This window comes from Lepidothrix coronata, unplaced genomic scaffold, assembly GCF_001604755.1.
Source record: "Lepidothrix coronata isolate B3197 unplaced genomic scaffold, Lepidothrix_coronata-1.0 Scaffold258, whole genome shotgun sequence".
Classification (NCBI taxonomy): Eukaryota; Metazoa; Chordata; class Aves; order Passeriformes; family Pipridae; genus Lepidothrix; species Lepidothrix coronata.
Genome location: NW_016690438.1, coordinates 27,784 through 40,081, shown reverse-complemented (window position 1 = coordinate 40,081; position 12,298 = coordinate 27,784). Strand labels below are relative to the sequence as shown.

The window sequence follows — 12,298 nt, the reverse complement described above, 5'->3', positions numbered from 1 at the left end:
ATAGTCCTATTTGCCTTGCAGATTTTTGAATTGGAAAATGAAGATGGCCCAACACTTGCTTTTCTGAGTTGTCAAATACTGCCACAACACTGTGATATTTGGGAGTAAATAGTACCAAGAGTGTTAGATTTTACATGTTGTGTAACAGTGACTTTTATGTACAAAACCCCTTCTCTATTGAAATTTTTCTTTTAATGCCGTTTAAATTTATGAAACTAAGGGAAGAATACTAGGGTCAGAATTTATATTAGTATGATATCTCAGTGCTTTATATTAGTATGATGTGTCAGTGCTGCAAGATGTCTGCTTCTAAGGTTTGTTGTTGAAGCTGAAAGCTTTCTCAGTGTTATTTAGTGTAATCCTTCATATGCATTAGTTTGTATTTGTCGATGAAATTTGGTCATCAAATGTTTACTGTTTCTTAATAAAAAGTAGTTTGTCTATATAGTACTTTAGTAGCATTTAAAATACAGAATTCTCTTTCAGTTTTGTCAGATTTCATTTATTAAAATTCACTAACAAAGTGTAAGACTTCAGATGGAACAAAATGAGAATGAGAGGTTGCTGAATTCAACATTTCTGGTTTTGTAACAAGTTCTGAAAACCAGGTTTTTAAATACTAAACCTAAAACTTTCACACAGAGAAGTTAAATTAAAAAAAAATGTTTAGAAGCATCAAAAAAATGTGAGCTGTGAAACTAGAGGGAAAAGAAAGGTCAGGGCTTCTGTCAAAGCACCCTCAGCATGTGGAATATTTGTGGTCGTTAGATACCCTGGGGCTTGAGATTGTTGAAATACCAAACTCTGGAGGTGACCCAGAAGATGACAAGCCCTGAGCATCCCAGCACTGCAGAGAGTAGGGGCATCTCCACCAACTTCCTGCATATGTAAGCTTCCAGTTTGTACTCCCTGCTGCAGAACTGGGAGTTGGGCTTTGAGCCTTTTCAAGTTGTCAGCTTAAGAGCAGCAGAACTGAAATATTTGCATGACTAGAAACTCACAGCTTGGAAACAGAAGTGTTGGAGTGGAAATGTTGCTTATGTTTAAACTGCTTTCTTGTTTGCATCTTGGTGGTTTCAGGATGCTCAATGGTTTTTGTTAATAGAGGTTGAATTTTTTGGAGAAGCATGTCTGAAATTTATCTGAAATTTGGACCCTGAATGTTTGAGTAAAATGTATTTCGGGCTTAGTGATTAGTGTATTTCTAGACAAACAACTCCCTTCTGTCCAGTGTTTTATTGGAAGATTTCCAATTCATTATATCTCATTAGTTACTTGTATTACTTCTGTCACTGAGATGTTGAAAACTGAAAAAACCCAAAACAAAGAAACCAACAACACAAGTGTGATGAAAATTTTAATCATAATGTTTTGCCCTTTAGAGGGAGAGTGTAGTTTTTGTTCATGTTCTTGTGTAAATGCTGTGTCTACAGAAGAATGTACTCGTGGATCATCTTTCTCTAATGCTGTGATGAAATTGCAGACAGTATACTGTCATACTCATTTTTCTGTGTTCCTTAATCTGTAGTTTATAGGATGTTTAACGTTATCTAAAAGGCTTCAATATTAGCTACCTATAGTACCTCTGCTTCTGCATACTGGAGGAATGAAAACTGATTTTCATTACTGGCTGGTCTTGGAGCTGAGAAAGCAAGTTTAATATATGTATTGGTTTTCTTTTTCCCTTGTACTCCCAGGTTTTTTTTTTTCTTTTCCTTTTTTTTTCTTTTCCTTTTTTTCTTTTCCTTTCTTTTTCTTTTCCTTTTTTTCTTTTCCTTTTTTCTTTTCCTTTTTTTCTTTTCCTTTTTTTCTTTTCTTTTTTTTTCTTTTCCTTTTTTTTTCTTTTCCTTTTTTTCTTTTCCTTTTTTTTTCTTCTCCTTTTTTTTTCTTTTCCTTTTTTTTTCTTTTTTTTTTCTTTTTTACATAGATAGCAAGTCCTAGGTGCCAGGAGGCTGTCTCTTCTTATCCTACATGTGTAATCTGCAGTTGAGACATACTGGCAAGAAATTGGTGAGGCATTATGTGGTGCTAGTGGTAAGCAGGTTGTATTGATTCCTTAGGGTGCATCAGTGTCAGGTTTGCACTGCTCAGTTTGGAATGACTTGTGTGTAACTCAAAAAATTCTGTTAGGAAACATGGATAAGATGGTGAACTGTGTAGCTTTGACTTTTTCTGAGCAGGGACTAACAGGAGGACTAGGTTGTTTTGGGGCAAGGGGTTGTGTGTGTGATGATGTTTTCTTGGAGGGGGGTGGGTTGAATGTTCTAAGTTTTGAAGTTGTCTTTTATGTTTTAGAAGAACTTCTTGGGTCTCTCCTGCCATGTACTTTAATTTTATTCTTGTGTGATGCTAGCTGTCAAGTTATTTTAGTAAGGGAGAGGAATGCTTTTCAAAATAAAATGCCAGTAAAAAATGTGTATTAATTTTGTGATAGTCCAGACACAGTAGTTGAATTAATATCAATGTCGTGTGACTTAAAGTTTCTTGCTGCATATAATCTTGATCCCTTGCCCCTTGAAACTCTACAGAAAAGATCTAGACATCTAAGTAGAGCTTAGGCTAGAACCCAAATGCTGACTGATTATCTGTCTCTTTTCTGATTTCTCAGCAGCCTTCCCTCAGAGAGCAAACTGGTTGGTTCTTGTTCATTTTTATCACTCACTGTGATGTGATCTTATTTTTCTGATTAAGCTATGAACTGATGCAGGGGAAATGGCACTGATCCTGAAAGAGTTGAGGAATATTTTGTACTAATCTTTCAAAAGAGAATCTTCATCAGTATTTATTGTGTATGTCTAAGTAAGATCCTTGTACCTTCCAAAGGATGTTAGATCAGCCTGAACTAATTAAGAGTACTGGGTGTTACTTGCATCCTCCAGGGTGTTTTTTGCAAAATAAATTGCATCTCTACCTTCTCTTTGCTTGTTTGCAGTAAACAAAACAGTTGAAATCTGGTTTCAATATTTTTGCCCCTATGCACTCCAGCCTTTTTTCTATTTTCTGTTAAAATAATAACTTTCGAAACTGTCTTTAAACTTTGCAAAGAAAATGTTTCTCACTAATTGTTGCATATGACATGACACACCATTTTACCAGTGTAGGAGAGACTCAAGTTCCTGTCTCTGGAGACAAGTGAATGGTGATTTATAACTGATGGGTTAATCTGAAGATGTGATGAGCATCTGCCAATCTGTGTGTATCTGAAAAACAGCATTTGACTATGAAGGTTTTAAGAGCTCCCCTGGGAGAAGCATGCTTGTCTTAGTAAATGTGACTAGTCTCTTTAGAGTAATTATGTTTTTTAAAATTTGAAATGTACAATATTTGGAAGATGCACTTTTATGCAGTGTTTTTTCATAACATACAAAATGCTGAAACATATTTTTTTATTTTAAATAAAACCTTTTTTCCCCCCTCTTACCACAGGATAATGAGAAAAGGACCCCTTTACATGCTGCTGCCTATCTGGGAGATGCAGAAATTATTGAACTGCTTATTTTATCTGGTATGTTCTGTTCCTGTTAATGGAAAAAAAAATAACTCTATGCACATCCAAAGGAGTATTTATGTACATCTTAGTCTGTGTAGCTTTTATTGAGATATTTAATGTACTAGAAATTAAAGATGTTTGTACTGAAATTTTGGGTTCCAGACTTATGAGTGTTTATAATACTGTGTAGTTCTGCTTTAAAATATTTCTTTGTAGAAAGCTTTCTCAGTTATAGCTATTTTTATTTGTAGCTTGATCAGCTTTCAATAGTTTAACTCTAGTTTAAAGAATTTATAGTGTATATGTTATAGTTAGGTGTTAGCATCATTGCTTTTGGTTCTGAAATGGCCTTCACGAAGACAATTAAATTTGAACATAGAAGATGGCATCCAGAGTTGGTTGTATCATTTTAAGTATCTTTGCCTGTTGGCTTAAATGCACAGAATATAATTAGAATCAGCTGCAAATGTTAAAATCTCATCTTTTTTTTCCCTGTTTACTTGTACTAAGACAAACTGCAAGTCCTGTGAAACAGTATACAACTAAACTAAAAACTTGAAGCGGAACTTCGTGACTGAAGTACTGAATTGATTCTTTGATCTTGGACAAACCTACCTGTTAGGTAGCTTGAGGCAGAATTCTTGATATGGAGCTTCAAGCTTACTTAGAAAGATTAAAACTTGTAGCAGTCCCATAGAACTACTTTAATCTTCAGTCTGCCTAATTGTGTGCCTTACCTGTGCAAAGCTGGCTATTTCCACACCCCCCCCATCAACCTTTAATAAAAAATTTGGGTTTAAGGAAGTGTCACTTAAAATTGTAGGAGTTCTCTTCCAGACTTTCAGTTGAAATTGCCAGGCATAATTTAATTTGTTATAATTTAGGCAAGTTTTAATATTTTTATCATATATATTACTTGTACTCTCTTAATATAATTATCTATACATATAAGTAATTAATATCACATTATTTGTATTTATATATCTATGTTATGGAAATACTTTATAGTAACAATTTGTCCGGAAAAGATCACTTCTGAAAAGGTGAAGGGTTTTAAAATCTGAAAAGGTGCTGGTTTTCCCTATCAAGAAGAAAAATAAGTTCTGGTGACCATTGAAAACATACAGTGACCCCTTTCAACAACTAACAATGTTATAAACTTTGTAAAGTTGCAGTCAGCTACTTCTGAGGGTGAATTTTCTTTCTAGTTTGGGTGAACAGAGTCCATTTACCAAAACTGTGACTGAAGAAAATAGACCTCTCTCAGGCAAAGAGCTTATGGAAAGGAGCGAGATTCTAGTTCAGATGGGAATGAAATAAGATCCTGATCGGGGGATGGCAGTGGGGGAAGAAAGGTTAGTCATGCTATTTGGGCACATAGCCTAGGGTTAAGTGTAAGGAGAAATGGAGAACAAAGAAGGGAAGTGAAGCACTAAGAATTAGGGCTGTACAAATAGTCCAGAGTTGAGCAGTTGCATGGAGCCAAGCTTGTGGGGTGCTGCAGTGTCTGCAGATTGGTCAGGAAGACTGGAAGGCATTGATACATCTCATATAGCACTTATTTAATGAAAATCAAGATTTGCTTACAGCAAAACAATGCATTAGAAAGTTGCAAATCAAAAGCTTTGAAAGCTGTGGATTGTATAGGCAGTGTCAGTCTAACCTTGCTGCGCTCATGCGCTGTGCTATGGACTTCAGTAACACGTTGTGCCCTGCTGTAGAGGCACAGCCTCCTGAAAGGCACAGGGAGAGGCTGCGCTGGGAGTGAACCAGGGTGGTATGGTGAGGGATGCACAGGTAGGTATGAGTTGTTGACACATTTGCAAGTGAATGAAGAGGGGCATTAATTGCAGGATGAAGGTGGTGTCTGGTGTTCAGGCTGTTCAGTTTCAAAGGCTGTGTTATACTCGAGTATGAATCTATGTATTACCTGTTTGCAAGCAGTGGTTTTAGGCAAACCTCTTAAACTAGGCTCTAAAAAGTAGTCACTAATTTAGTCTTCTTCATTTCTGAATGCTGGATTTGAAATCTTTGTGGTTGGTGAAGTGTGAGCACTCAGCTGTATCAGAAGTGCTAACTAGCTTCTTCTCTGAGAAATCAGGTCTAGGTGTCTCAAAATGCACAAGCTAGGATTTGTCTTTTAACTCTCTTAATTGGAAGACAGGGAACAAAGGTTAAGTGTATTTATCCTCTCCATTTCATAAAGATAGGGAAAAATTCATCTGTTGTGTTTCAGCTGGAAATCAAATCTCTCCTTTGAGACAGATGTGTAATGTTACATTTTGTCATAATAGATCAGCATTACAGAGCAAATAAAGAACATGTGTTACCACAGCAAGGTTTGAAGAACACTTGCTGTGTTGCAAGATCTCTTCTTGAACAATGAGGAAAGTAGTTTGTTGAATACATAGCATTTCTGAACAACCATCTCCTCTGTACAGTAAATTTGCATGTAAAAATTGTCTGTGACTTTAATTGACCCATTGCAACATATGTGCACCAGGGATTGAATTAAATTTAGGCTACTTTCTTCCTAGCATTTCTCACCTTGTGAGAGCTTGTCTTTACAACTTGTAATGTCCTCTAACATAGCTTTGCTGGAATGTTACTAGGAACCACTTTACAGTTTTCCTGCTGTGCATGCAAGCTATCCTGCAAAGACTGCTTTGTTTTTATTCTTTCTTCAAACTGAACCTCAAAATTACTGAAGTCAGTATTAATCTTTCTATTACTCTGTAGCTCTTACCTGATTCTTTCTCATTATTCTCTATTCTTAAAGTGTTACCATCTTACCTACATATAGTTTTTTTAATTTGATTGGAATGTCTTTTGCATCCTGCTCCAGGGAATTCACGTTGTTTTTGAGTGTGTACTTTGGATCACATGTTACTATCACAATGTGTTTATATTACTTTGCTACAGACGTAAGCAACCCATATTGCACATACTGAAGGTATAACTGATGAAGCCTTTTTGCAGACTTTTGTGGAGTAAGGTTTCAGTCTTAGGAGCATTCTTAGTTACTCTTTGAATTCTTGAGATATTTTCCTACCAAACCTTAAGGTTTCTGACCTCTCCTGTTGTAGTCTTTCACCTGGGCAAGGGATCTGAAGGTGATGATTTGGCTACAGGCTCCAAACATCAAAGAGATTGCTTCAGTGACTCCAGTTTGGGGCTGGACATTTAGATTGCCTTTTGTTTTTTATTTTGGGATAGTGTTTCACTGAACACTAATAACTTGTCCCCTGAGGATGTGAATGTCTTACCAACAGATTGTCATACCACTGTGGTCTGTGGAAGTCTAAATGTTCAAATCATCTCTCCCTGTTAGATTGTAGCTCGATAAGCAATTAACATTCCTAAGTTTGTTAGGTAGGGAGGTGACCAGTAAATAAAGAAGAGGCATGAAAATCGTTGTTTATAGCACCCAGAAGGATGGAACAGAAGTTTGTATTTTAGTCACTTGAGAATTATAATTTGAGAAGCATTTTCTTTTTTGTATTACTCTGGGAAGAGTTGTAATACTCATCACAATTGTATTTTTATGGCCTATGTCCAGCTCTGCATCCTGGCACACAAGTACATCTGTCTGCTTTGCATAATTGTGCTGACTTTAATTGTTTAAATGATGGCAAACTACTGACAATTAGAAAAATTTAATAATTAAGTTTTAATGAACTGAATGTCCAACTTTTTGTTCTTTCCAAGAAGTGAGGACTAAAAAGATCAAACTCTTTTTAAGTCCTGCATATGAACTTCTATTCTCTCTGTTTGTCCTATAATGTTTGATACCGTCAGAGTCTACTCTGCTGGGAAATGACATGTGAGAAGCAGAACAGATTAATGTGATCACATAATGTGTTCTTGTGATTACTAACTTTTTCCATTTGTTTTCTTTAAAATACCATGCAAACTATTATTGCTTTCCCTGAAATCAACGTAATTCCTCAAAATTAACATTTGAATTGTTGGTTGTTTTCTTTTGAATAGATTTAGTTACTATATTGCATTGATACTTTAATACTAACACAACACATTTCTGTTTGTTTAACCCAAAATTTTCTCTGCATGAAGCTCAGTGTTACATGAGTGTGGCCAAACTCAATTTCATTAAGGTTTGGCAGCCCATGAGTTTTTGTTTCCTCTGGACCAGCTGGAAAATGTAAGAATCTTCCTGATACTGGAAAACTATCGTTATAGTAATAACAGATTTTGGAAGATAGTAAAGGCCCTCCATTGTTATGGAACTCTACCTGTGTTTTTTTAATTCTGAAGCTATGCGAGTGTTAAAAATCCATGCAATGACAGTCACACTGCTCAGCTGTTGGAAGGCTATTGCTGCAGAATCCCAGCTGCATGAAGCTCCCTTTGTTTGGATTGCAGATGTACCCCCACACAGAAGGCGTTTCACAGGGGCTGCTTTTACGCTGGCTGTATCTTTCAGCCACTTCCTCTTCTTTTGACGGCGATATTGTCTGACATTTTCTTTTTCGAGCTGTCCTAACTTGCCCCTGGCAGCAGTAACAGTCAGTTGCTATGAAGAAAGTAGCTCTGATGCTCTTTAAGAGAGAAAATTAAGCTGAGTTAGGAAAAGGTAGAAGCATTCAGTAGCTCGGGGAGTCAGAGGGACCTCCTGTTGCTCTCTGAAGCTCAAGGAGGTGGTGGCTGAGAAGATGTGACAGAAACTGTTCTGAAAGGAAATTAACTTCCTGTATTGAAAATCAGTTAAGTCCCGGAAGGATGGCTTTGACTTGACTGTGGTTCTCCTCTCTTTTGTGTATCTTCATGTGTTTTTTGTTTTTGTGGGGTTGTTTTGGGGCAGTTTTGTTTGTTTGTTTTTTAAACAATAAAAAGAAAAACTGTTGTTGAAGAAGCATCATTGTGGCTGGTCAAAAGATTCCAGTCCTGTTCCTTGCAGATTTTTTGTCACTGTTCTAGATCCCCTGCTGTGCATTTAGCCTATAAATAGCAAACAGCTTTCTCTCAATAAGGTCTTATTCATTATTTTTGCAGCAATTATTTTGCAAGTATCCAAGTTTTCAATAGGAAATTACCCTTAATTTCTATTACTGATTGTTCAAGTTCATATCTCAAATCTTCTTTTACTTGAAAAACTTCTTCTGTATCTCCTCCTGGCTGTTCACATATTTTTCTATCTAAGGAATAGTATTCTTCTCTATCTGTTTATTCCTCAGCGTAGTCTGAGAATTTCTGCTTGCCAGCTTAAGTGCTTCCAAGGTCATTGTCTCTAGATAAAATAGTGGATCATTTAAAAGGAAAAACTTCTGAAGCTATTACTGGCTGTTAGGAAAAATAATTAAATAACATCTAATTACAGTTGGACTGCTGGTTACTCTCAGTGATTTATACCTGAGATTTTCCTAATTCCTGCCAAGATAATTCCTAGGATTATTTCAGTATACTAGTTGTTAAAACAAAGCTTGTTACTTCCTTAAATGCACTCTGAAGATCTTATTTACATGTTTTACTCCTAAATAAACATTTCAGAGCTTCAAATACTGGGTGTCTGTATTGCATAATTGACTGAAAGCACTTTTGCTTTCTTTGCTTATATTATGATATTGTTCAGTCCTAGCACATCTTGTACAATAACAAAGGAAAATACCATCCTTGGAAGTCTAAAAATACAGACTGCAAACAGAACAGTGGAAGGCAATTCAGTACTTAAGACAGTACTGTGAGCAAAGATGAAAATGTCATGTCAGTTCTGTTGTATTTCTTTTCTGGATCTGTTTCCAACTAGTGGCATGCAGATAATGCGGCCACTGCATTCATTAGTCTTCTGAGGACATTTACAAATAGGAAGAGTTGTGGTGCGGAGGAGCTCGGGAGGAGAGTCACAGAAAAAGTTCTTAGGAGTGAAACACAGAGGTGAAGTGAGAGACATGGCTATGTAGTTGTATGGCACTTGATGAGTGAAGGAGGAGGTGTGTAGTTGCTCCTTGCAGCATTTTCTACCCAGTCATTCCTTGCCTGTCTCTCCAGGGAGTGGTTGCGGTGCTAGCTCTTACTTGAACGTAAGGACATGGACACCAAGGAGTTGCAATCGGAGTGCAGAAACGTGTCCAGGAATTGGTGGCTAATAGCACATTTAAATATGCAACTGTCAGATACAGATTGATAGAATTAAAACCTCCATGATCAGTCTGTAAATCAGCGTATGTATTCAGTTGGAAAATGGGCCTCTTGAAACATAAACTTGCTAAAAGTAAGCATCACTGAGGTTCTCAATAGCTTCTGTGCTATATTTATTAAATAAACATGTCTTTCTAATTGTCAGTCTTGTGAATGCAACTTGGCAAGATGAAATGTATTACATAATTTTCTTCCCTCATCCCTGAATTTTACTTCTCTCTCTCTAATTCCTCCTACCCCCACCTTTTACAGAGCAAAAGTCCTGCTTTTATATTTGCCTAGATGTGTAAACTTACTAGGCTGTACAAACCAAATTGGTGGTGAAAGGAGTGATCTTGAATGTTTTGGTTTAGTGCTCCAATGTGGAAGAATAATTTGGTTTGTTTGGAGGGTTCAATTTTAGGTGAGGGTCATTTACGTGATTGGCTCTTAAGTTCAAGCTGAGTATCTGTGTTGCAGTATTGTGCTTGATCTCACTGGCAAGCCCCCTAATCCTTTCCCTGCAAACTCTATGGCATTAAAAGAAATGAAATATAAAAAAATTTTACAGTGAACAAATAAATATTTGAGAAGTTTTAATAAACTTTTTAAGACAGCCCCCTGAAGTCTGGAAGTGTGGTAAGTGGGGGGGTTGTTTGGCGTTGGTTTTTTTTTCCATTTTTGCACACTAGGGATTGAGATACGCTGTACTGTGCTTTGAAAGAGCAAACTGCCGCATAACTGGCATTTGAAATGTGAGAAATGCCCTGGTTAACACGTCAGCGGGTTGGGCTTCATGGAGATAATATTGCATCGGCAGTGTTGTGCAGTGAGTTATACACATACATGTGTTCGAACTGTCTTTAAGCAAACCATGAAACAAATCACCTTAAAGCAAAAGTTATTTGGTAGAGGTGTAATATATTTTTATAACATTTGTTTGCAATGGTCTGGATTAGAGGATTACCCCAGATAATCAAGGCTGTAAACTCCCTCACTGTTGTGTGGTAGGACTGAGAGGTTTGAGGGAGCTTTATGACCCTTCAAGAGCGTCTGAAGGGGGAGGGAGGAACAGTAACATTTTCCCTAAATCATGTGCTAGGGAGTAAAGAACAGCCTAGAGGGGGATTATGTCCTCAGATGCAAGGCTGTTTGGAGAAGCTCTTTTATGAAATTCAAATTATTTTTTGCAGCATGGCTTCTTAGAGAAATTTGAGGGCAAAGAAATCTCTATGTTAATTGAATAATATTTTATTTAATGTATCTAGAGATGTAATCTCCCAATTCCCACGTTAATAGTCCAGGTGTTTTTTCCTAGTACATTTGTCCTGATTATTGCTTAAAAGCTTTGTCTTTCAATATAACAATTTTGCAACTTCTTTAAGAAGTTTTCTTGTGGAGGAAAAAACAAGGTTGGTGGTCTTTCTTAAGTCCATCAGAGATTTAGATTTGTTATCAAAAATCAACTTTGTTTTTTTTGTTTGTCAGAGAATCTACAAATTTTTTTGTATTTGAAAAGTTAGCTTATTTTGATGTCTATAGCATATTACACTGTTTTAATTATGGGATGTGGTAGACCTAGGCTTTCTTGTTTCTTTGAGTGAAAGACCACATATGGGATGGGAAGCAGATACTGCTGTGTTTTGTTCTTTTGAGAGGACTGTGTTACTTTTAGATATATCACTTAAAATTTACTTAGACATTTCTTTAGCTAATGCTGATTTCCTTTCATATATTAATTTCTTTTCGTCTTAGCAAGTGTGATTAACTTACCACTGGGAAAACCTTTTGTACAGTATCTTTTTGCATTTATTCCTTCTCTCTTCTGGTGCAATTTTTAAGCTGTGTGTTAAAAGTAGCAGAAATGTCAATAAACACCTTATCTGAACACATAAACGCTGCTTGGACTCTAAGCACATTTCACTCAGAGCTAGAGCTTAGGTAACTGTCACTTTGGAGTGGAAACGTGCATTTCTCCCTTCTGATGGGCACGGTGCTTCTCCTGTCTTGGGCTTCATTACCTGGATGCATCTGGCCTGACTCAAGTTTTGCAAATTCATTTTCCTGAGGAAAATTAGGATGGTTATTAATGGCTTAGTAACTCCCTTAAGTTCTTTAAAATGCTTTAAAGGCATTTGTATCCTAAAATTAGAGATAGAACTCAGACTGAAAGTCTTCATTCCTTGGTTGTTGGCTAGATGTAAAGTCAGGTGGCTCTTGTTTTTGTCTCTTCTGCTAAAAACAAGGTGTGGCCAGCAATTACCTGGAAGACAATCAAGAATTACAGATACTTTCAAGATATATTAATTACATTCTCACTGATCATTACTTCATTGTATTTGTGATTTCATTCATCACTTACTGCCAAAAATCGTAAGACATTCCTGGTGACTTTTAGAGTCCTTGAATTCTTTTTTTCGCTTGAGTTCCATGCAGAACTTGATGCAGTACATTGTTATGGCACATGATGTGATGAAGTACACCACTAGATCCTTAGGACGTTTGATAAAAGCAGATATTTATGGTATGATGAAGTCTCTTGAACTTTTGTTAGATTTGTGGGAGTTTTCTTCAAATGGACTTGGACTTTCTTCCCTGTTCATCAGTCTTATTTTTCAAAAACTTTTGCACTTGGAAAAATAGAATGACATCCAAAGCTTCTGAAATTTAGAT

The 12,298-nt window shown here is 36.5% G+C and overlaps 1 protein-coding gene across 2 annotated transcripts in view; it reads left to right on the top strand.

Annotated features, from left to right (window-relative positions):
* ANKRD28 (ankyrin repeat domain 28) overlaps positions 1 to 12,298 on the top strand; it is a 58,689-nt gene that overhangs the window by 20,060 nt on the left and 26,331 nt on the right. For both annotated transcript variants that reach the window (XM_017835492.1, XM_017835494.1), the window contains exon 3: positions 3,427 to 3,505. In XM_017835492.1, coding sequence (XP_017690981.1) covers positions 3,427 to 3,505 — 79 coding nt within the window. The remainder of the gene's footprint in view (positions 1 to 3,426; positions 3,506 to 12,298) is intronic.